Source organism: Syngnathoides biaculeatus, chromosome 2 (assembly GCF_019802595.1).
Source record: "Syngnathoides biaculeatus isolate LvHL_M chromosome 2, ASM1980259v1, whole genome shotgun sequence".
In the NCBI taxonomy this organism is placed as follows: Eukaryota; Metazoa; Chordata; class Actinopteri; order Syngnathiformes; family Syngnathidae; genus Syngnathoides; species Syngnathoides biaculeatus.
In genome coordinates this window covers 19,937,366-19,961,620 of record NC_084641.1, presented here as the reverse complement: position 1 = coordinate 19,961,620, position 24,255 = coordinate 19,937,366, and the positions used below count along the sequence as shown (strand labels likewise).

Genomic DNA, 24,255 nt, shown 5'->3' with positions numbered 1-24,255 from the left:
TCACGGAACTGCCGTTGAAATTCACTTCCTTAAAAATTTGTTCAAATTTGTCTGTAATTGCATATTTTCAAAATTTTGTCAAGAAGAAGAATGCTAGAGGACTTTGCATCATTTGCAGAATTGTCACAAAAAAAAAAAATGTTTCGTCATTGCCATATTAGCAGCCATCGTTACTGCTTCACGACTGTTACCGCAATGTCTTTATGTTTCAATTGATTGTCCGTCTGTTGTCGGATTCAACATATATGTCGTACTAGAGAGTTTCCAACTACCGGAGACAAATTCCTTGTATGTTTATATCATGTGAGGTACACGGTTGGAGCGTCAGCCTCACAGTTCCGAGGACCGGGGTTCAAGTCCCGGCCCCGCCTGTGTGGAGTTTGCTTGTTGTCTATATGTACCCTTCGACTGGCTTGCAACCAGTTCAGGATGTACCCCACCCTCCTGCTTGAAGGTAGTAGGGATAGACTTCAGCAGTCCTGCGACCCTTGTGAGGATAAGCGGCTCAGAAAAATGAATTTGTCCTTTTTAAACAATATTGTGTTTGTGCGTGTTTCATCTCAATCATTTATTTGAAATTTTACAGCACCATACTGGCTGGTAATGTTGGACGTTGGCTTTTTAAAAAAAATAAATAAATAAATAAAAATGTACCCCCCAATCGGGTTTCTGGCCATAAGGTGTCAACATTGAGTGATTCACATAACAAAATACGAATGTTCCGTAACGTTTGGCAGCTCTGGATACTTAAAGACTGACGTTAGACACACTGCAGTGACTGCTGCTTGGATTAAAAAAGGATTGCAGATTCAAAATCATCTCAAGTCTGATGAACTAAAATATGGAAAAACGTTGGACTGGAGTAATTCCTTCCCAAGTGTTTTTTGGCACGACGAGGATGTCGGAAAGAACACAAAAAAGCACTTTCATCCGACACCCCTTGCTGGGTCGCCACACAAGACACATCCGCATTTTCTGTTCCTAAAAGTACCAACGTGAGTTGAAGTGGCCTGAACTAGACTGCTTGGTGGAAATACCATTTGCAAAGCCTCCAAATGGTTTACGGTGTTTTCAGTGTCACAACTCTGACTGACCTCGTTTACAGTTCATTGCAGCCTTGCAGCATTTGATGTGGAACCCCCCCTCCTCACCCCATGATTCCTGATAATGATTATGGAATTCTTATGAACGTTAAGGACAAGTGAGACATGACTCAATGAATGGATTTTAGTTTGTCTACATGTGGCAATTTGGTACACATCCTTGAACAACTACTAAAGGGTATTTTGTGTACATATCTAACAAAGTGCAAGTTCCAGTCATTGATGAGCCGGCAATGTTGACCAACCAACACACCTTGAAAGTGTTCCCTGCATTTGGAAACCAAACAATCAGTGTTGAACATCCAAGAACTGATTATTCGGTTCAATCAGCACATTCGGTTCCTAGCCTTAGACCAGCGGTTGGGACAACCCACCCACACTTCATCTTTTATCCTGTATTTCTTCTTCCCGAAGCTCCCTTTAATGGAGGATACAGGGCAGGATGTTCATTACTATATCACCAGACTCTTTCCGATTAAAAGCCATATAGTGATGGTGAAACATCCCAATGGAGGGAATTTATGAGAACGTGTGTTCACATCTGAGATCCGCCAAGGTCCCCCCCGCCCGCTGGGTAATGCCTCAGCCCGCCTCCCCTCCGCAGCGAGTGCAGGGCCACAGTGCAGCAGCCCCTCAGCAGTGACCCAAAGTGGTATATGGGGTGTCCGCCTCGAACCGGACCCCGGCACAGCCACGCCACTGTTGGCACCACAGGGATTGCCACGGCAAGCAGATCCACCAGAAAGTGACGACTCCAGTAGCTTTTCTGCACTGATGTAGAAGCAGAAGGGGATTCTGCTTCCTCTACTCCTGCACCACTGCCACCATCGCCTTGCTCTTCATTTTCTGAGTCCTCGTCACACTCGCTGTCTTGCACCCCCAAAACAATGCCCTCGTGGGAAATAGATCGTTTTGGCTGGCAGATGTGAGGTTGCTCTATGTCTTGTGGAGATTCTGGGCTACAGGGGCTCCATCCTGGAGCTTCTATCTGAATTTGGACATCAGTTTGTTGGATGTTGATACTTTTGGGTGTTTCAAGTGGTCCACCTGGTCTGTCTTCTTCTGAACTGCAAACCGCTGCTTCCTTCGATTCCTCCTGATTCCCTACCAGTTTTGCTGCCTCCACCTCGAACTGTACTCCAGCTGATTGGACTAATGCTATTTCACCCTGATTATCCATTCCATCAGGTTCTTCCTCTGTAACGTCCTTCGTGCCCTCCTTCCCTTCATCCAAAGGACTCTCCAAGGAACAGGCCACAGTGGCAGAACGCGGTATGGAATTAACTCGTGGGAACTGGGAGAATGGAATTGGCTCCGTGGCTATGCTCATGACTGTTGATCTGGTTACAGAAGTGGTCGTGGTGATGGAGTCTACATCTTCTTCTCCTTCATCAGACATCCAAGTTGAAGTTGGGCTGCAGGCTTGGGATCTGAAAGTACGCTGTTCAGCGATTGTATCCAAGTCCGATGGGCAACCTGAAGTAGCTGGGATGGGACAGCTCTCGGTTTGAATACCTGCCTCACGTAGCGGATGGAGGTACAGGTGATGGTGCGACAAGCAGGGGTGGCTCATGCAGCCACCTCCACCTGGACCGCAACGAAATGTTGAGAGACGTTCGCCCGAGCACAGCTTCTCATAAGTGGCAGAGTGCGGCATGGTGTGGGGTGCTGAGTGTGACAGGTTGTGAGGGAAAGAATGAGGTAATGTTTGGGAGTACATGAGAGGTAAAGACTTGGGTGTGGTATGGGAAAATGTCTGTGCGTAGGAGTTGAGCAAGGATGCGGTTTCCTCGGAGAGGTAGGCGGCCTCTAGGAGTAAGTCGGCCCGACTCGGGACACTACTGTTCTCCCCGCAGCACACAAAGCCGCTGTCCTGAGTGCCGTTAGCGGAAAGACAAGGAAAATCTGCGCCACTGCCATTTTTATTAGCTGCTTGATCACTCAGTTTGGTGTAGGTGGAGCTACGGGTTAGAGAACGTGCTGGCGAACCATCACAAGAACAAGAACCCCTTCCTCCTATTGCTGATTTTGGTATTCCCCCTGGACTTTCCCCAGACACTGACGCTGGCGCTGAACCCCCAACACGGGTCCGACGACCTGCTATGGCTTCCCCCTCCTTGACTAACCCAACCTGAGCTAACTCCATGTTGAGCAAGAGGTTCTCCAGCTTATGGTTTTGAGTGTTGATGTCCTGAAAGTACTTTTGGACTCCAATGTCTCCACTGAATCCCCCAGCATCGCTCAACCTGTCACGGACTGTGTCCACGGCCTGTTTGAGTTGCTGGATTTCCAGTCGAGCCTCCTTCAGAGCCAGCTGGGCCTCCACACGGTGGCACTCCTCTTCCACCCAGTCCTCCTGCATTCTGTAAAGCTTTTCTCTCAACTCGTCTATCTCTGTGTCCCTAACAGGGTCAAATGGAAAGCAAAGAAAAAACATCAATACAATGAAATAAGAGACCATAGGTAGAAATAAAGAAGCTGGCATAAATTCTAGATGCGAACCTGTCTTGCAGGGTGTTCATGGTTTCTTTTAGCCTGGCCCGCAGGTGCCGGATGCACACCTCTTTCTGCTGCAGAGGTGTAAGGTATTGTTCTGGTGGTGGAGGCCGAATGCCATGGTTGTCTGTACATGATATGTACTTCTGGTTACGTCTATGGGACACAAGTGCATCAAAACGTACGTGATTTCAAAAATGTTTGATTTTTTTTGGAAGCGAAACATAGGTTTTTAAAGTCGATTTTCGTACTTGCATTGATTCTCTCTGGTTCACCGCATAATCAGGAACATAATTTAGAGAGCTCTAAACTGTCTTCAATTTGGGCCCTTGGTACATACTGTTCTCAGAAATATTTGTAAAAGAAGAAAGAAAATAATAATAATAATGATGATGATTATAATTACTATTATTACCATGTATAGTCCATCTATCCATCAATTTTAATCCCATTATTGTGGTCTCAGCCACAGGGGTAGTCTTAGGAGGACGAATTGTATCTGGCCGTCTCCTTTACTGTACAGGGAGTCCTCTGGTTAAGACGGTCTCGACCTAAGACGTTTCAACTTTACAACGTTGTCCATGTTTGTGCATTTTTCGCATTTTTTGTCTTCCTTTTTAGACATTATCGCCCCAAAGAAGAAAACTGTCTTTTAGCAATGCTTCTTTTGCCCAAAAAAAAAAAAAAATCAATTAACAAGGAAACGAAGCTCAAGATCATAAAAAGATTGGAGAAAGGAGAGGCATCAACACCACCAAGGCTTCACTTGGTCGACCGTAGTGACAAATATTAAAAAGACAAAGGCCATATTTTTGCCCATGTGAAGGGTTACGTTTCTATTTCACATACAATGATGACAAAACTAGGTTCTTTGATACTTGTCGAGATGGAGAGGATTGAGGACCAGCTTCCTTTGCAATAGCAAAGCACAGCCTCCCCTTCTTCTTCTCCATCCACCTCTCAGCAGTAATACTAAGTACAGTACATTATCTTGCTTATTTCAATGTATTTGTTTTTTATACAAAGTATTTTGATGTAAATTCGGACTTTAATGGTGAAGTCGAAATTCAAATTTAATCGCGACTGTAGGAGCGGATCTAAGTCGTAGACCGAGGACTCCCTGTATTTGCAATGGGGGTTTACTGTTTCTAAGCAAGCTTGAAGACATAGTCCTTCAGTTGAGTATGAGGTTGTATATGGTTCGTAGAGGACGATATCCTCTTACCCTTTGGTCGGGCTGCAGTCGCTGCCTTTGCAAGAGCCGGAATTGCTGCTACTACTGAGGGACGCATTGCCGTAAGGATCTCTGTTACTGGGGGCTGCAGGTGACCGCCTGGTTCCAAGAAGAAGAGGAGAAATGTTCTTAGCACCCAGTAAAAACATCCTATAGTCAACGAGGTGATGGTCAACTCTGTGAGCTGTTGAGCCCCCCCAAAATAAGTGCCAAGTGACAATTAATAGCGGGTGGCAAAGAAATGAACAAATACACAAAAATACTTACAAAACTAAACAACATTTGTGCCTTCACAGTAAAGGTAAGCAGACATTTTGAGATGGGTTTGAGTTGTAAAAAAAAAAAAAAAAAGCCAACATGTATTGAAATGGAACATGTATTGAAATCACTCAGTGGAATACATTGGACACTCGGGTTTCAAACACGATCTATTCCAAGAATGTTCGAGATATTTCACCATCCAAAAAGTATGTTTGCAACAGTCGTTAGTGGTTATTCAATCGTAGTGTTGTATTGCTAGCACAAAACAAAGTTCAGTATTGTACTATCTATCTATCTATCTATCTATCTATCTATCTATCTATCTATCTATCTATCTATCTATCTATCTATCTTAGACGTGTGTGTCTATCTATCTACTTGCAATCCCAATGACCAAGCCATTTTTTCTTGGAATTTGTGAGGGATTTGACCGCAGACACGTTCAAGTTCCCGAGGGTCCACTGTAGTGTGGCAATTCATTATGAAGGACTTGCAAATGAAGCTGAAAATGCGATCAGACTGGATACGAGGCTACGGTGATGGCTTCCACTTGTGCGTCACACAATGCCACGGCACAATGAAACATTCACACAGCACGATGTGTCACATCATTCCCATGCTGCAGAGTGCGGACCACAGAGAAGGGGCTGTGGACAGACCGGGAACGAGGGGTGGAGGGGGAGTTTGTTGGGCGACTGTGTCGGTCCGGAGACTTGGTGGAGGCGTTTCCTTTTGCGGTGGATGCATAGCCTTTAGTCGGGCGCATTGACACCATGTAACCTGTCTCCATGGGAACGTAGTCTAGCTCTATGAACCTGCAATAGTCAAATCTGACACACCAGGCAAAGATAAGGAGTTAGGTGACACAGGACATTGGACGACGTGATGAGCATGCGACACAAGGATTCATTTGGCCTATGTCCATAAATACATGGGTCTTTTCTGAAAACGGTTTTATTTACAGCACCTCACAACTGGTTTACAGTCTAAAATCCATTTTAAAAAAACCTTGGGAAAATTACCAAGCATTTCCGAGCATGCCAAAGTAGATCTATTGGCGGCGTTTTAGTTTACAAGTTCAATTTTTTTCTCATTGCATCTCCATCTGTCGAATCTGGTGGTTCCACTTGTACTCAACACAAGCAGACTGTAACAGTTTAGAAGAAAAAAATGGTATGATATGCACCTTTATTTATATTTACACCAGAAATGTGCATTGTGAATATGTTTTAAGAGTAAATGCCATCTTAGTAATTCATTGGCTAGCTCACCAGCCATAAATTCCATCCATCCATCCATCAATTTTCTTTGCCGCTTATCCTCACGAGGGTCACAGGGAGTGCCGGAGCCTATCCGAGCTGTCAACGGGCAGGAGGCGGAGTACACCCTGAATTGTTTGCCAGCCAATTGCAGGGCACATTGAGACAAACAGCCGCACTCACAATCACACCTAGGGGCAACTTTAGAGTGTCCAATTAATGTTGCATGTTTTTGGGATGTGGGAGGAAACCGGAGTACCCGGAGGAAATCCCTGCAGGTACGGGGAGAACGTGGAAACTCCACACAGGCAGGTCCGGGATTGAACCCAGGATCTCAGAACTGTGAGGCCAACGCTTTATCAGCTGAGTCACTGTGCCGCCCCATAAATTCCACTTATACAAAAATGAGCTCTTGCCTTGGTAGAGGTAACAACCATGAATTATGGGTAACAGTATAATCATGTGATCTGATTGTGTACCGCAATGCCGCTCTTGACACGCACTTGGTACCTGGTCCTTCGGCGGTGATGTAGCTGACATAAAGCACCTCTTAATACAAAGTACTATCACATCTTCACATCTACGTTATAGAAGCCATCAATATTCTACAAAACGCAATGTAACAGCACACCAACTGTGCCTCGTAGATCACTTGGCGAAACGTAGAATCAATCATGTGTGAAGAGCGTTTTAGGTGTGTTTTGCGTCATTACAGTGCTCTACAGTCCGTTTGTTTCCGTATAGAGTCAAATGTGGTCAAATATACACTGAGAAAAAGACTCGTGTTTTGTGGACATGGCCAGAGTTAAACATGGAGATGCTCTCAAACGAGTGCATCTACGAGAGGCAATTCCTAAAAGGTTTCTCAGAGCAAAGAGGCCTATCTATTTGTTTATTGCCAGGACATCTACGCTATGTCAAGTCATTTTTAGACACTCACAACTGCCTGCATCGCACTTCCTTCAGAAGGGATGTTCAGCAGCGTGCTGAGAGCAATCTTGACAGAAGCGCAGACTCGTGACAGCATTTTGACTGCCCCCCCCAAAATAAGACAAACATGACTTCTTTCTGCTTCAACACATACAGTACAATATATAAAATATTTTTAGATTCATTGTTCAAAAATAAAAATAAAAATGCCAAAGTAAAAAAAAAAAAGTCGACTTCCTACTTCTCCAGCTTTCTCCGAGCTTTCTGAGTGACATACAATTTTTTACATCCATCCATTTTTTTTTCTATTGTGCTGATGATTTTCAACTATTTTTGCTTTGACTATAATACATGCTTCATGCAACTGAGTTGATCGCCTTTCGTCATTAGCGTCATGTGTGACCCGGATCTTATCTCAGATGACTTTTGCGATTGAGAAAAGGATAAAGCCATCAAATGTTGGCCGCGTAAGCAATTCAGTCTTTAATCAATCTGAGAACTATCATTTTGTGGATGTGGCAAGAAGCTGGAGTACTTGGACAAAACCCAAATTCTAACCTGGATCTCGAGGCTGTGAGGCAGACATGATAACCACTGCGACATGAACTGTATTAAAAACAAACATCGCTAACAAAGGCTTAAAGATGACAATTTAGTATCGTGCGTGAAGATGAAGACGCCGTCTTACTGCTTTGATTTTCCAATCCTGTGCATCAAGTTTCATGAGCGAAAATAAATAAATAAATAAATAAATCACATTAACCAGAGAATTTTAATTGGCTATTTTATGTTACAAATATAGATTTTACCTTAAGTGACATTTTAAAGTCAGGTTGACAGTGAGCTGCACATGAGATAAAATGACATCATACAAAAGCAGAAGACATTTTTGGTTCACTGAATCTGAATAATTTGTCTTTGGTCCATTCCTAACGTCATTTTTTTTTAATTAGATGAATGCCTGCATTATTGTATTATATATGTAACTTTTTTAGGATATTGTACATATATATAAGTAATGAACATTTTCTTGAAAGAAATATTTCATGGATATCACTGAACGATGTCTAAAGAGTTAGAAAACTAGTAGATGCTAATCATTAATGTACATTACATTATATTCCCCCCCTCTTATAATACATAATGACATTTTTATGGATTCATTTTTGATGAGCAAGTAACTAGCTTCTCATTCCTTTCCGTCTGACTACACATAATTGAGATTAGTGGAAATTCCAATGTATCTATATTTAATAATTTACCGTGGATGTTCATTGCAAATGCTGCTCCCCGGGACCTGTAGCTAGCCTTCTTAGCGCAGCTGCTTCAACTTGCTAGTGCTGTAGATCGTAACTGGGCCTCACGTTCATAGCATAACATTATTAAAATCCAATTTAGCTTTTATAAGAGCAAAAAATGTATGGAAAAGTAAATCCAAATAGTAAAGCGTGTCATTGGATTCAACTGGACATCACCGGGAAAGTGTCAGATATGTGTTGAAGACTGTGTTGAGTTGTGATTGGCCACGTCAGCGCTTCGGGGTTGTGACTTTGCAAAGTGCAGGGTTGATGTTCTATGTTCAGAGCTTTAAGGGTGCTCAAATTAAATTTAAGGGTCGTTTCAAACCGGCACCCCAAAAATGTTCTAGAAGAACCTGTAGTGGTTGTGGGGGGATGCAGGAACAATACTATTGTAAAATGTATATTTCAGTGTTAGCTGCTCTTTAAAGGGAAGATGAGAGGAATCGGCTTAAATATACGTCTTTCATGAACAAAAAATATGCTTTATTTTGACATGTAAATTTACCCTGGTCATCAAACAGAATTATTGTACATTGAATTTGTCATGTGTTTATTGCTTTTCACTCTCAGATCTGCCACCCTAAACAACGAGGTTGATGCTTCCAGGTTGACGAGTGACGTCAGCAGATAGCTGCTCAGTTTCATTGTTTACTAGCTAACAGAGTAGTAGTTCAGTAAAGCTTGTCGATGTATTCCAGACAAGTTAAGATGTCAAAACTCCAGGATGTTCCAACCTGACTGGAGAGAGCGTGAGCCTGTTTCGAGTCTCAAATGATCCCCAACTTAAACGTGAATGGGCAAGACAAGTCCAGAGAACGTAGAACAAGTGGGAGCCCACAGCCCACTAGGTGAAGCGCAGTACACATTTCACTCAGGACTGCTTCGAAACAGTACCTGGACTCCAAGAATCCCTTAGATTTTCCATACAGCAGAAAAAGAAACTCACAAAAGACAGCAGTACCAAAAGTTTTCAAGCAAAAGAGAGAAAATGTCAAAGCTAGATCCAGTGCAGATATTGGAGCTTCATAACGTCCCAGCAAACTCACGTTAGAAACCCGGTCATACAGAGTCTCACCAAACATAGAGTATAACAAAAGTCTGAAGCACTGAACTCAATTGACACAGTGGACACATATTGAACTATTTACCTAGAACATTGATGAAATTCTGTATTGATTTGTCACATTCTTACAATGTACTCATGCAAAATGTTTAATAAACACATGCAAGCTAGCTGTGCATGTGTGTGTATTTTCATGCAAACACTCCCAACTACAAGTGGCCTGGATTCACAGTTTGTACACGAGCACTTAAAAAAAATAAATAAATAAATCAAGTCTTCCTAAATCGTTTAATGATATTAATTTCTACAACAACAAAAGAGGAAGTAATTCACATAGCTATCAAAACACACTTATCCACGCACCATTCAGGATTTTGTAACTGGCTGATATCTTCCCACGTGCCTGTCCATTTTCGGCTCACGTCCTTCAAACACCAGCTTAACCAACCAGCCTTTTTATTTCACTTTATTTTATTTTAGTATTGTGCATCTATGCTTGCAAAATGCATTTGTCCGAGTGGAGAATAATTTGTCCTGTATTGCTGTCTAGGCACCAAATTTTTGGTGTTCACTTAATACTTGGCATGGCCATCACATGCATGTATCCGAAGTTTGCAGATGACACCACAGTATCAAAGACAGCTACGAGTTTGCGTATTGACGTGAAGTGGAGCGGATGCAGCTGTGGTGCGGTCGATGCAACCTGGAGTTGAACACGCTCAAGACTGTAGAGAAGATCATGGACTTCAGGAAGTATCCTTCACCACAGCTGCTCCTCACGCCGTCCAACTGCCCTGTGTTAACCTTCAAGAACTTCAAGTCCCTGGGTAATACACTCTCCCAGGACATGAAGTGGGAGATGAGTATCAAGTCCATCCTCTAAAAGGCCCAGCAGATGACGTACTTTCTGCCGCTTCTGAGCAAGCACAGCCTACCACAGGAGCTGCTGAGGCAGCTTGACGCTTCAATTATCAAATTAGTCCCATGTTCATCCATCACCGTTTGCTTAGGAGCTGCTACAAAAAAGGATGAAAGGCGACTGCAGCGGACAATCAAAACTGATGAACGGATTGTCGGCACCACCCTGCCCACCCCTGAGGACTTGCACGCCACTGCAACTAAGACAAGAACAAGCAAAATCCTCCTGGATCCTCCACATCCTGGTCACTGGCTCTTCCAGCTCCTTCCCTCAGGTAGCCGCCATGGAACAATGCAAACTAAAACTAGCAGACATTCCAACAGCTTCTTCGCTGTTTCCATTAAGCATCTTAAACAGTTAACTTACAATTCCATTGTAACATGCTGACAATTTTGTTTGAAATTCTCGTCACATTTCTGTCGGGCCAATTATGCAGTATTTGTGCACTTACTGTGTGTGGTAAGTACTCTTGCCACTCTGCACTATTTGCATACAGTATCTGTCGTTAACCAACTCGACTGCTCGACATGCTCCACTCTCCGAGCCAAGACTGTTGTCATACTAGAGCAAAACAACAAGTACCAGAGGCAAAATCCTTAGCAAGCAAATAAATATATTCTGATTCTGACTCTACAGGAAGTGTTGTGACTTTATGCAAATGATTAACACTCATGAGTGGTGAGCTGCGCGGCCAGGCAAGGTCAACTTCACTGTTCAGTACTTCTCAATGCAATTTCATTCTCACATTTGGGAAAGGAAAGCAAAATAAAACTCTGTGACTAAAGCATCTAATCTGATAAAGGATATTCACAGGATCGCCACAAAAGAGGAGTGTAATCGTAAAATAAATCTGAATATTAGAACTGTGAGGCATTCGTGCTAAGTCCTATTCTACCATGCTGCACGAGAGACAAAATATCTGGGAAGAAAAAACTGAAAAAATACTGCTGGTTAATAGCAACCCAAAAGCTACCATGCATGTTACAAATAATTCAGTGCCTGACCAAATGTGAGCAGAGTTGATTGAGCAACTCTTGTGAACCAGTGATCACCAGCAGTGACGTTTTTAAATGAAAGGAAACCGGTCTGAAGGAGAACAATTGGTTCCTGAGGCTCAAGTATAACAAAAGTGTTACTCTGCGCCGCACGTAAGAAGAAAAAGAACAGGAAAAATTGGTAGGAACACATTCTCTGATCCAAATTCACAGGCACCAAGAAAATTACCATCATCAATGAATTTTGAATGAAAAGGGTATTACCATAATTTCCGTCCTAAAATCCGCGACTTTTTTCACATGCTTTCAACCCTGCGGTTTATGCGGTGATGCGGCTAATTTGTGGATTTTATCCTACCGGCCGCAAGGGGGCACTCAAGCGGAAAAGGTAAGAGTGAGACTGACTATACAGTGGTACCTCGGTTTTCGAACGTCTCTGTTTTCATACAAATCGGTATTCGAAGGAAAATTTCGAGATTTTTTTCCTCTGGTTTTCAAATGAAAATCGGTATTCGAACGCCCCGACCAGCTGACCCACGACGATCTGTTATTGTGCTATCGAGCACACCCCCGAAAAAAACCCCGGAAAAGACGTAACCGGCTGACCGACACGCTCCTATACACGCGGACTTGTCCCGGTAGTGACTTTTCTTTCTTCAGATTGAGCAGCATTAACCGCCGATCATGGCTCCAAAGAAGGCAAGTAGAACTGCTGGTGCTGAAAAAAGGAAAGTGGTGCGTAAATCTGTCAATTTCAAGAAGGATTTGATGGCTGAATACAAATCTGGGGTGCGTGTTTCTGAGTTTTCGAAGAAGTATGGCTTGGCGAAATCGACGATCAGCACCATTCTGAAACACAAGGATGCCCTCAAAGCAAGTGATGTTGCTAAAAGAGCAACCGTGTTGACCAATCAGTGGCCACTGATCTTCGAGGAAGTCAAAAAGTTGCTTCTTATTTTTGTGAACGAGCAGCAGATAGCTGGGGATAGTGTTGACGAGGGAGGGAGATGTTGTCCGATGAGTGTGAAGGCAGGAAGGATGTCCCAAATGCCGATATTAAAGCAATCTGCGCCAAATGGAAAGACATCCATAATTTTGTCAAACTCCATCACCCTAACAAAGAAGAATGTTGCAGAGCACTACAAAAGTTCAATGTTGTTATGAGCCACTTCAAAAAGGTGCTTGAAAGACGGCAGAAACAAACTAAAAAGTGTGAAAAAGGGCTAAGTCACCCCCACCGAGGACATGTGAAACTTGTTTTGCATTGCTTTTGCTTTTGTTCCATTAACCCTACCTCTAGTTGCAAGTTAATTTTTTTGTACGTTACGTAATTTCTGTGCATATAAAAAACAATTTGTCGGTTTCTTTTGCCCCTCATTAGTGGTTGTTTAAAGTTATTCTGCACTTCTGTTAATAAAAAAAGGTTTACAAGGCTGGGGGCCGAGAGGCTACAGATACGGGAAATGCACTCCCAGCCTAGCATACTCTACTGGTAAAGCATACATTTTAAGCAAAAAATAAATATATTTCTTAAATGATTTAATTATATAAAGTATTTCAACTATACATGTATTTCTACTATACAGTTTATTATCAGGAAAAGCTAAAACAATGCTTTAAAAATATTTTTTAAGGCTTGGAACGCATTATTTCATTTTCCATTCATTGGAATGGGAAAACGCGCTTCAGTTTTCGAACGTTTCGGTTTTAAACCAGCCTTCTGGAACGGATTGTGTTCGAGTACCGAGGCACCACTGTATGTGCAGAGGAAGTGAGTTTTACCGGTCGGTTAGCGCTGCGATAGCGTGTTACTGCCGTGTCTCAGTGATTTTTACTAGTATGTTTTTTTTTTTTTAACCGGCCCTATTAGGGCGGGGGGGCTAACGTTACCGTTAGCGCAGCGGCGCTGGCGTTAGACTCTCTGTGTAGTCTTTCTTTGTAAATATCTTGTGTTTCAATGTCGGTTTCAATGTGGGCACTTGCGGGTTTTACACAGCTTCGGCCCATGTATGTACCAAATGGTATTTCCTGTACAAATGTACTGGGTGAGGCTTACAACCAGGTGCGAATTGTAGGAATTATGGTAATAGTTTTGAAGCTAATTTGGACAGTGATGATCTGGGGCCAGAAGAGGAAAATAAAAGATGAATGTTATTTTTGATACAGCGCAGTTAAAGAGCGTAAATGAACTGTCTCTGTAAATTTTCTGAATTTGTGTTCCTGCATTATCTCGATGTCCTTTCTCTTCTCTGTGTCGGAGCATATTCACAATTGCCTTCAGAGTTCAAACGTGATGAAAACCCGCCACCTAGCACCAGTGATCACAGTTTTGTCTCCAGGGCGCAATGAAGCCTTTTTCCAGAATGTGCACTGCACGAAGCCGCTCAAAGCAAACATCAGCAATAGCAAATTGCTTGAGCGCTCAAGTGGAGATCTACCTTGTGTAGATCGACAATGTGGCTCAAGGTTTCCCTCATTCTAGTTCTTGGAGAACACCACTAGGGAGGATGAGTCTTGTGGGAGATTCCACTGGAAAATCTGTCCCAATTTGTAAGATGAGTTTTTACACATTGAATATTAATCTTAGAAAAGAATACACAGCCAAACAGGAGAGTCTGAGTGGGGAAACCCTGATGCCAGATCAGCGTGCTGGCGCATGTGTTGCGTGTTCTTTTGGTTGCGGTGGTCGTTTTACAACGCATGTCAGAGCTGCAGCACCTACGGGGGGGCATGCTCCCGAGAGGGTAACCGAGATATTGCTCACGCAGGGGGCGCCGGCACCGGAACGGATACTGGCGCCGCGGCAGCTGGTGCGGCCGCCCCCGACCCGGACTCCGGCCTGGTGACCGGGACGGGCGAGGAGGCCAGTATTTGCTGCAAGCGACGTTTGGGCTGCAGTGCCTTCAGAGCGTTGAATCTGAGGGGAAAGAGACGAGAAAGAGGAGGGCACCAAAGCCACGAGTTGAGCCATCTGGAGACGCTTGTTGCCACGGCAACACAACCACGACTCCCGCATTGCTACAACGAGTGCGCCGCACACCGCTTGTGAGTACCTCGAGCCCCGCTGCTTTGTAGACAAAAAGTAATTTATGAACAGCTACCAGCTCGAGCAACGCTGACCAAATATTTGGAGTCACATTTGATTCATAAAAAGTACGCATGGGTCAGTTCATAATTAATTAGTCAAATCTGCATGGGAAATATGTGAACATTTTTCATTACATTAATAGTAATAATAATAATAATAATTCATGAGCATTTTGACAGTTTTTTTAAATGGTGAATTTAAATTCAATAATTAGTAGAAAATACATCAATAAATTTGTAATAAGAAAATTGTTTAATCATATATTTTTTAAAAATACGCTACAAAAGACTAACTTTATAGTGTACCTTTGGAAAAACATCAATATAAACAAGCTACTTTTTAATTGGTCAGCTTCTTGGAGGAGTTTGACCATCAGACGTATTTCACAACGTTTGCCCGACATTATGAAGGCCGCAACTCCTCAGCTGACATGATGTGACTGCACAAGTTGCACAAAAAACTGCTGACTCAAGCAAAGACAAGCTGGGAGAGGCCTGAGTCAGTAATGTGGCCCAAGCGCTAATAAAGCGATGATTATTCATGGGATGCAGTATTGACAACTTGAACGATGCATTAAAATAGTATTCAAGTTGCCAGAAAAAACCCAAAACATTTTGCCACAGTACAAGCACGTCAGGTCATACATACACACATTTGGACTGTAGAATGTTAATTAAGAATTTTTATTGTGGCAAAAGCATTATTTTGGCATCTGTGTTATTTTGTACTTGCTTTTTTAGTTTTGCAAATGTAAACCAAATGTAAATATCAGACAAATATAACCAAAGTAAACATAATATACTGGTTTTATGTGGTGATTTTCCTTATCAAGGGGCGAAAAAAAGTGTCAAAGCTAAGTGGCCCATGCGTCAAAAACTAATTGCCCATTTTATGGTTTCTTTTCACTGACGACACTCCCAAGCCTGATTACGTCCGGACCTGTTCAAACAGGAAATGATTGAGAAAATGAAGTTAGCGAAAAGGTATATCAAATCTGCAACAAAATGCAAAGATACAAAGAAATTCAGTAGCAGACGAGAAGTAATTGACGGTCAGTCTACAAAAAGGGGGAACAAAGCCATTAATTAATGTCTAAAGCTTTCCGATTCCAGCAGAGCCTGGTGACAGCCGTTGTCCTTAAAAAATATTTATATTAATTATCAAGCATTTTCTACAAATGGCAAAGAGGTATTTGGGCTCATTCTTCCTTGTAGAATATTCTTAATTCAGCATCAGTGGGGGTGGGGATTTATAGCTTTAGAACGGTATTCTTATAAGGTCATGCCACTGCATTATCAATCAGCATCAAGTCTGGACTTTGACTAGGCCACTCCGAACTCCTCATTGTAAATATATATTTTTAGCCAGATTTGATTTATACAAGGAGTTGACCTGTTGATTCAGTCATGCTCCTGGGGGGTTGGGTTTGGGGGTGGGGGGTTGTCCTGCTGCAGAACCCAAGTGCACTTCATCTTGAGGCCAAGAGAACATTTTCCTTCAGGATTTTCTCTTAAAGCGGAGAATCCATAGTTCCAATACTGACAGTACGTCAACCGGGCCTTGAAAGATAAAAGCCCCCCAGACCATCAGAATAGCACTACCATCTTTTTCCTGAAATTCCATTTTATATTCTACGCCAGAACTATAGTAACACCCCACCTTGAAAAGGCTCAATTTTAGTCTTTTGGGTATTTTCAGACATTTTTTACATGCGCAAGATGACCCTTTATGTTCTTTTTGGTCTGCAGTGGTTTCTCCCTTGGAACTAGCAATAAATACTATTTTCCCACTGTCTTGCTTATTGTTGAGTCATGACCAAATCTGATGCAAGGGAATCCTGCAGTTCTTGAGATGCAGTTCTAGGTTACTTTGTGTGTTCTGTCCACCGGAGTAGCAATTATCTTCATTTTATCCAGTTTTTGCAATCTATGAATGAATGCAAAAACAAGAAATGCCTGGTCACAATTCCACCACGGTCACAAATCCATATCCTTAAATTGACAGCATTTGCTTTTTGTTTATTTATATACTGTTTGACTACAACTAAAAGATCACCTGCACAATGGAATATATCAAAGAGCTGCCTTTTGAAAGATATTCCTCCTTTACTTACACGTCTAACTCTGGCAAAGGCTGCAATGCAGTTGTTTTCATAATTTGAGCCTCTTGTGCTGCTTAATGAGGGAACCAAATTGGAAACATCTCTCAATTTGATGCACTATCGTTTCCAAACCATACAGTAGCGCTTTGGGTTTTTTGCAACACTGCCCTTTTGGGTGCAGAATGCAGTCTACAGGCACGGACGGTTCAAATGGAACCTTTCAATGACATCAATGTCACGTAAAAAATGTCATAACTTTATCTATCAAAATGGTCTGACTTATGCACTGCACACTATAGGGGTCTTCGAACGACAAATGTGTTTCCCCATGTATGATACAAGAAGGAGCTGATTCAGAACAGAATTAGTCTGTTGACGACTTACCGGCGAGAGCCAGACGCAGACCTCCGAGTGGCCGGAGCCGGGGCAGACATGAGGCCGGAAGTCTTATCGGCGTGGTTCTGCTGATCTCACCTGGTTGATGGGAGCCAGGTAGAAAAGAAGAAGTCAAAGAAATGTCCTCAGACTGACACCAAGATTTCTATGAATCGGGGACTGACAGGTGTGTTGAATGTCTGAATTTTTGAACCACTGGCATAAAAAAAAAAACCCCAAATACACGCACACAAAGTCCCAAGCAATGTTCAACATCTGGACCTTTTCCACTAGTATCCAGTCCAATAATAAGAATAAGAATAAGGTGTTTTTTCTTTTCTTTTTCCAAACTCAGCACATGACAACCTAAGCACAAACGTTAGTGCTAAAGCAAGATGAAGGCTGTCCTGGCTGGTCCAGTTGTATTCGTATTTGTAACTAAATTGAGCTATCTTTTATTATAGGATCCAGTGTTGAGAAGTAATTTAAATATATTTAAAAACACGGTGGCTCAGCTGGTAAACCGTTGGCCTCACAGTTCCGACGACCCGGGTTCAATCCCGGCCCCGCCTGTGTGGAGTTTGCATGTTCTCCCCATGGCTGCGTGAGTTTCCTCCGGGCACTCCGTTTTCCTCCCACATCCCAAAAACATGCAACGTGAATTGGACTCTCTAAATTGCCCCTAGGTGTGGTTGTGAGTCAGGCTGTTTGTCTCTATGTGCTCCTGCGATTGGCTGGCGACCAGTTCAGGGCGTACCCTGCCTCCTGCCCGTTGACAGCTGGGATAGGCTCCAGCACTCCCCGCGACCCTCATGAGGATAAGCGGCAAATAAAATGGATGGATGTAGAAATACAATAGTAACCTGAACATCTCAAATGCGACACAACAATTCCATGCAAAATTCCATTTATTTATTATTTACTCCCAGTCAATCCTGCACCCATTAACTAACCAACATAACAGATATTATTCCCATTCGTGTAGCAATGTTTACAAACAACATTGGTTCTGGGGAAATAGTCAAATATCGATTTGATGAAAAATAAAAGACAACATCTGTCATCGGATAAGCAGAAGATGGATGGATGCACGACGGTTTGATTGCGGTCGTGGTTTCTACTCCAGTCACCTCCCACCATCATGGATTCCATTCCCGTCCATTCCCGGTGACTTTGCTGTCATAGTTGGTGGTCCCAGTTGCTCCCGATGACCTTTGCTCTTTTTTTGTTACCCTTCCCAGTTGCGTGACTGATGTTTAAATTCACTCGCATCCTGCGGGACCCATGGGACCCAGTGGGAAGCCTCTAATTCCTGGCTGTCTAGAGAGCGAGCATTACACAACAGACGTTATAAGCGGCTGCACTAACCCTTCAAATCAGCTGAGCCGGCATTGAGTAATTGAGTAAAACGAGTGAAAAATAGCAGGACAGTAATAAATAAAACAAACAACAGAAACAAAACAGAATCCCAGGTGGAGAGTATGACAAATGCAAAAAACAAAAGGATTGTTGTTGCCCCGGACACGCAAGCAGACGCGATAAGAGAAAACTAAATATAATATATTCAGCGTGACTTTGGACGGCACCACATTCTGCTGCGTCATTGATCTCCGCTACTCATGCACTATCAGACTATCTGCTGACTTCCAATCAGAGTGTGCAGCACAGTATGTGCAACGTGTGCGGTTTATGTGTGGAAAACCTTCAGATTCGCTTTATTTTGCGTTTATTTTACTGTCCATACCTTAGAGAGCTCAATAGACTGAAATTTACTGCAGTATGAGCATCGTTAGTTAACACGCTTATCCTTGCGGGAAAACAATATTCAAATGTGACAAAAAGAAGGTTTTGTGTCACTCTTTGGACTTTGTTACGAGTTACTTCCAATTGGATTGATCTAAAAGGGACGGCACGCTCAGAACGGACTGTGTCAGTACTTGAATGTACCACTTTAATAGGCTGGCTGATGATGAGTCACTATCCGCACAGACTGCACAGTCAGCTTCGCCCTTCATTTGTGCTACGACAAAGTTTACTGTGTAAGCTTTTAAAAATGTGCTCATTTGGCTAAAATGGTGAATGCGACAGTTGTCTTGTAATATACTGCATATTTCATATTTGAAAATATCCCATTTGTCTTCACAGGGATGACTTTTGTCTTCAGAACCAATGTTGAAAATCAACCGGAGCCTAATCGCAACGCCCTAGCACCGCCTCCAGTCATTGCGATAAGGAAAACTTGTTCTGCTTTGGCAGTACCTGGAATGGAGCCAACATTGGATATTTTGCACAAGTTGAAACCCCCAAAAAAGAAGAGTTACCGCAATTTCCAGCCTACACAGCGCACATTATAAACCTCAAGCAGTACATTTGTAAAGGAAATACCATTTGGTACATACATAAGCTGCACCTGTGTAAAAGCCGCAAGTGCCCACATTGAAACACAAGCTATTTACAAAGAAAGACGGTACACATAAAGAGTTTTCAAAGTTTTAATACCTTAGATTAGTTTAACATAGCAACATCATGGTAGCATGAACAGGGCTGGTTAAAAAAAAAAAAAAAAAAAAAAAAACAGCCGCGGCAGCTACACAGTAGCAACATGGTAGCACAGCACTAACAACACTGGGTAAAAAAAAAAAAAAAAAGTACCTAAATCACTGAGATGAGGCAGTAACACAGCAGAAACAGGCTAGCGCGGCACTAATGCTAGCGCGGAACCAACCCTAGCGCAGCGGTAACAGGGCCGGTTTAAAAAAAAACATACCGGTAAAAATCACAGACGCGGCAGTAAGACAGCAGCAACATGCTAGCACACCGCTAACAGGGACGGTTACAAAAAAAAACCCATACCATTAAAATTCACTGAGACACGGCAGTAACATAGCAGCAGGACGCTAGCGTAGCGCTAACAGGGACGCTTAAAAAAACAACATACCGGTAAAAGTTGCTTCCTCGGCACATATATTCCACCGGTCTCACTCTTACCTTTTACGCTCGAGTGCCCCCTTGTGGCCGTGAGAAAAAATGCACAAAATCGCATCACCGCATAAGCTGCAGGGTTGAGTGTGAAAAAAGTCGCGTCTTATCAGCCGGGAATTATGGTAAACAAAAAGCGAGCGGCTTTAACCAGAATTTCGTACTATACTTCTTTGTATGTGTATTTTGATCAATGAATACCAAATAGCCTTTATTAAGATACCTCAGAACTGCAAAACCTTGTGCCGTTAAATCTTCAGACCCAATTTTTTTCTTCAAATGAAAAAAAAAAAGAAAAGAAAGAGATCACACATTATCTCTACTCTAGCACCTTGGACACCTCTGCTTCCGTGATATGATTAAAATGTCGAACTCACAAGGTCCTTCAAACAAAAATACGAATGACAGCTGACATGACCACACTACAAAGATGTGTGGGCCGAGCCAGCAAAAAGTAGGAAATCAATAATGTCAAACCTCCAACTATAATGCATCTATCATCGCAGAGCACGACATTACATTCATCTTTCCCGGATAAATAGTAGAAGGACTTGTGAGGAGGGAGTCCCCCTTTGAAACGGAAGCAAGAAGTGCTTTCTAACAGCTTCAACTGAGCGGAAGACATCAAATTGCTCCACCAGGAGGTGACGCTTATTTTTTTTTTTTCCCGACATAGCAGCCTTGATGTTCAAAATCAGGAACGGTAATGAGGCTTAAAGCAGTTGCTAAATATCTTTTTCCCACTTTTTTCAGAGTCGCTCATCCTCACAAGAGTCACGGGAGCGTCGGGGCATATCCTAGCTATCATGCAGGCTGTCAGGCAGGAGGCGGGGTGCACCCAGAACTGGTTGCCAGCCAGTCGCAGGGTACACACAGTTACTAACATCTAATAAAATTAAAAATAAAATTGTTGTTTGAGTTCTCTGAAACAGGCACATCTCAATGGCACTGGTTTGAGTGTCTGCCTCACAGTTTTGAGGACTGGGGTTTGGATCTCGGCCCCGCCTGTATGGACTTTGCATATTGTCCCCGTGCCTGCATGAGTTTTCTCTGGGCCCTCCGGTTTCGTCCCACATCCCAAAAAACATGCGCGGTAGATTGATTGAGGACTCGAAATTGCCTGTAGGTGTGAATGTGAGTGCGGCTGTTGTCTGTCTCTGCTGCCCCGCTATTTGCTGCCAACCAGTTCAAAGGTGTACCCCACCACTTCCCCGAAGATAGCCGGGATAGGCTCCTGCACTCCTTTGGCCCTTGTGAGGATAAGCATCTTCGATAATGGATGGATGGAAGTTCACTTATATCATTGAGTCACTTCAAAAAGTACAAATTGTGCATTACATAACCAGGAACAAACAGGAATAGGAAATGATTTCTTTTATTATTTCTTGAGATGGTGAATCCTCAAAATTCTAAATCGTTAAAATTTTCACCCTCTGAGTGTTGAATCTGTCTGTTTGTCTGTCTCTCATTGCTTTCTTTCACCAGGTAGAAAGCTCCTCAAATTCCCCACAAATCACTATTATGGACCTTTCCGACTGGTGATCTTGAGCTCCGCCCCCCTTAGCAACAGTTGCCATCTCCCACATTCTTCCAAAATGGCAACTGAACAGAACAGGTTTGAAGAGGATTCTCTATCACGTATTCCTGGTAACACTGCGGTATGTTTTTTTCCAAATGCACCAGACATGTCCAAGAGGGTTCTACAGAGAGGTCTCAACTATTTCACGCAAGGATATGTACACGGAATTAAGATTTTGGACGGAGCAGGACGCAATGTCAGAGTTACAGCGAAACGTTGGCGATCGATGCAAAAAAGTCTGATGCTTCACAAACTTCACATGGAAATACAACAGGATAAAATTGTGGAATTGCACTGCACATGTACAGCGGGGCGAGTACTTTTTCCTTGGAAAGATCACGAGTAATATCTTGTCGTCTTTATTAGTGAGTGGGTGTATTCATTTGACTTAGCAGCTATGTCTTAAAAGTCCGATGTGATACAAATAGGCAAACAGACATTTCTCTTGCATGACATCGCATATTTACGTATCACTAACCAGACTCTTCGGCATAAAACATGACACACTTCATTCAGCAGGTCAGTGATACGCTAACAAAGTGAAAGTTGTTCTCCTACAGTGTATTAAGCACTGATGATAATGAAAGTGAAAGCAGGGAACAGGCAGAGGAACAGTTAGAAAGATTGAGGTACGCACAGGAAAGGAGAGGAATGAAGATTAGCCGAAGTACAACAGAATATATGTGCGTGAGTGAGAGGGGCGGAGGAGGAAGAGATAGTGAAGGTGGACGATTTCAAATACTTGGGGTCAACAATCCAGAGCAATGGTGAGTCTGGTAAGGAAGTGGAGAAACAGGTCCAAGCAGGTTGGAACAGTTGCCAGAAGTTGTCTGGTGTTCTATATGACAGAAGAGTCTCCGCTAGGATGAAGGGCAAAGTTTATAAAACAGTGATGAGGCCAGCCATGATGTACGAATTAGAGACTGTGGCACTAAAGAAACAACAGGAAGCAGAACTGGAGGTAGCAGAAATGAAGATGCTGAGGTTCTCGCTTGGAGTGAGCAGGTTGGACAGGATTAGAAATGAGCTCATTCGAGGGACAGCCAAAGCTGGATGTTTTGGAGACAAGGTTAGAGAGAGCAGACTTCGATGGTTTGGACATGTCCAGGGGCGAGAGAGTGAGTATACTGGTAGAAGGGTACACATTGCCAGATGTTTTCATTGCGCCACAGTTAAAGGAGAGAAGCCCCTTTAATTGTCAGCGAATGAAACCGCCTGTAAACACACCCAGTGGTGCAGCCCACCCACTCTCGGACTCGCTGGTCTACGAAATTTCCATCAGCGGTCTGATGCACCCCTGGTGTATAATTTCACCACCCGCGGTGTCATGGAAAAAAGGCTCCATCATGTTAAAGATCATAAACTGAAACAAAAACAGCCTACTACTACATGCATACTTTACAAGTCGTGTACATGTTGCACATAGCCACTAGGGGGCAAACTCGCAAAGCTTCTGGGTATTGCGATAATATTTTGACGTATTAACCAGCAATGTTTTTTTTTTTTTTAGTTAGCCCACCCTAGCAAAAGCGTCCCACCTGCAATTTCTACTCACTTGCAAAATGCTTCAAAAGAAGCTGGTGTCATCTGTGCGGTCCCGCGTAGCCGGTGGCAGAAATGCTGCAAGGTCAAACAGCTGCGCCAGGAAATCTGTCACGACTTCACGGCCTGCTAATGTTGACGCCGCACGGTGTCCTACTACCGTCGTGCACGGCGCATGCACGCGACAGCACAGCCTGCAAGCCTCTTCACCAACAACCGTGTGGTACAGTATTTGCACTAGAGTCTGGCGGATAGTGCACGAACAGGTTGAGCTCCACCATGCACGATTGTCAGACAGTGTCCCGTTTTTCAAAATAAAATGACAGCCCGAGTGCCACTGTAGGCTTCCAAACTCAAACATACAGCTTCGGTGTGTACATTTTAGTAGTGCCCTTGATGCACACACACACACACACACACACACACACGGTCCATTTCCACAGCATACAATGACAAAAAAAAAAAAAACAAAACAAAACCCATGCATCGCGCTTCTTACCAGCAGGCTCCCTCTGTCCCTTCTGCCGACGTCGCGTTAGTCCTCCCTCGGCTCCAGGGGCTCCATTTTGGGGGGGAATATTTTCCTGTGGCCGAGAGCTCTGCGGGATGCAGAGGAGAGAGATGTTGGCACAGGAAGAGGAGGAGGGGGGGAGGGGGAGCGGTCCAGGAGGAGGGCAGGAGAGGAGGCAAGAAGTGCATTGGAAGGATGGGTTGACACAGCGCGAGGGGACTGTGGATGGAGACGTCCACGTCACGCTACGTCACGGCATTTAAAGGGAAATGAAATGGTGCAAGGCCAGTGGAGCTTTTGGAATTATTTCCACATTATCCTTTGAATTATTTATGATCATATTTTATATTTCTATTCAATGGTTATTTGTTTGATTTTACGACGGGATTCTTTGTTTTTCATATGACGTGAACATTTTGGTGAGGTATGGATTTTGGAGAGGATCCACCGATTCATGATGAATAATGAAAAAATGCTGAATTCAACAAATTCCACCTGTGAACTGCGGAGATCAGGAAA

At 43.2% G+C, this 24,255-nt stretch overlaps 1 protein-coding gene across 6 annotated transcripts; it reads right to left on the bottom strand.

The window, feature by feature from the left end:
- Nucleotides 1-127: 127 nt before the first annotated feature.
- Nucleotides 128-24,255, bottom strand: snphb (syntaphilin b). 6 transcript variants are annotated; one of them, XM_061839826.1, is made up of 8 exons: nucleotides 24,232-24,255; nucleotides 23,725-23,824; nucleotides 23,239-23,469; nucleotides 17,135-17,224; nucleotides 14,326-14,478; nucleotides 4,825-4,932; nucleotides 3,606-3,755; nucleotides 128-3,505 (listed from the first exon to the last, which is right to left on the bottom strand). In XM_061839826.1, the coding sequence occupies exons 4-8, from the start codon at nucleotides 17,182-17,184 to the stop codon at nucleotides 1,639-1,641; spliced, it is 2,328 nt and encodes a 775-aa protein (XP_061695810.1). In that variant the 5' UTR covers nucleotides 17,185-17,224; nucleotides 23,239-23,469; nucleotides 23,725-23,824; nucleotides 24,232-24,255; the 3' UTR covers nucleotides 128-1,638. The 6 variants fall into 6 exon arrangements, with proteins under 6 accessions (XP_061695810.1, XP_061695797.1, XP_061695803.1 ...); XM_061839813.1 differs by lacking the exons at nucleotides 23,239-23,469; nucleotides 24,232-24,255 and having other exon boundaries at nucleotides 23,725-24,014; XM_061839819.1 differs by lacking the exons at nucleotides 23,725-23,824; nucleotides 24,232-24,255 and having other exon boundaries at nucleotides 23,239-23,610.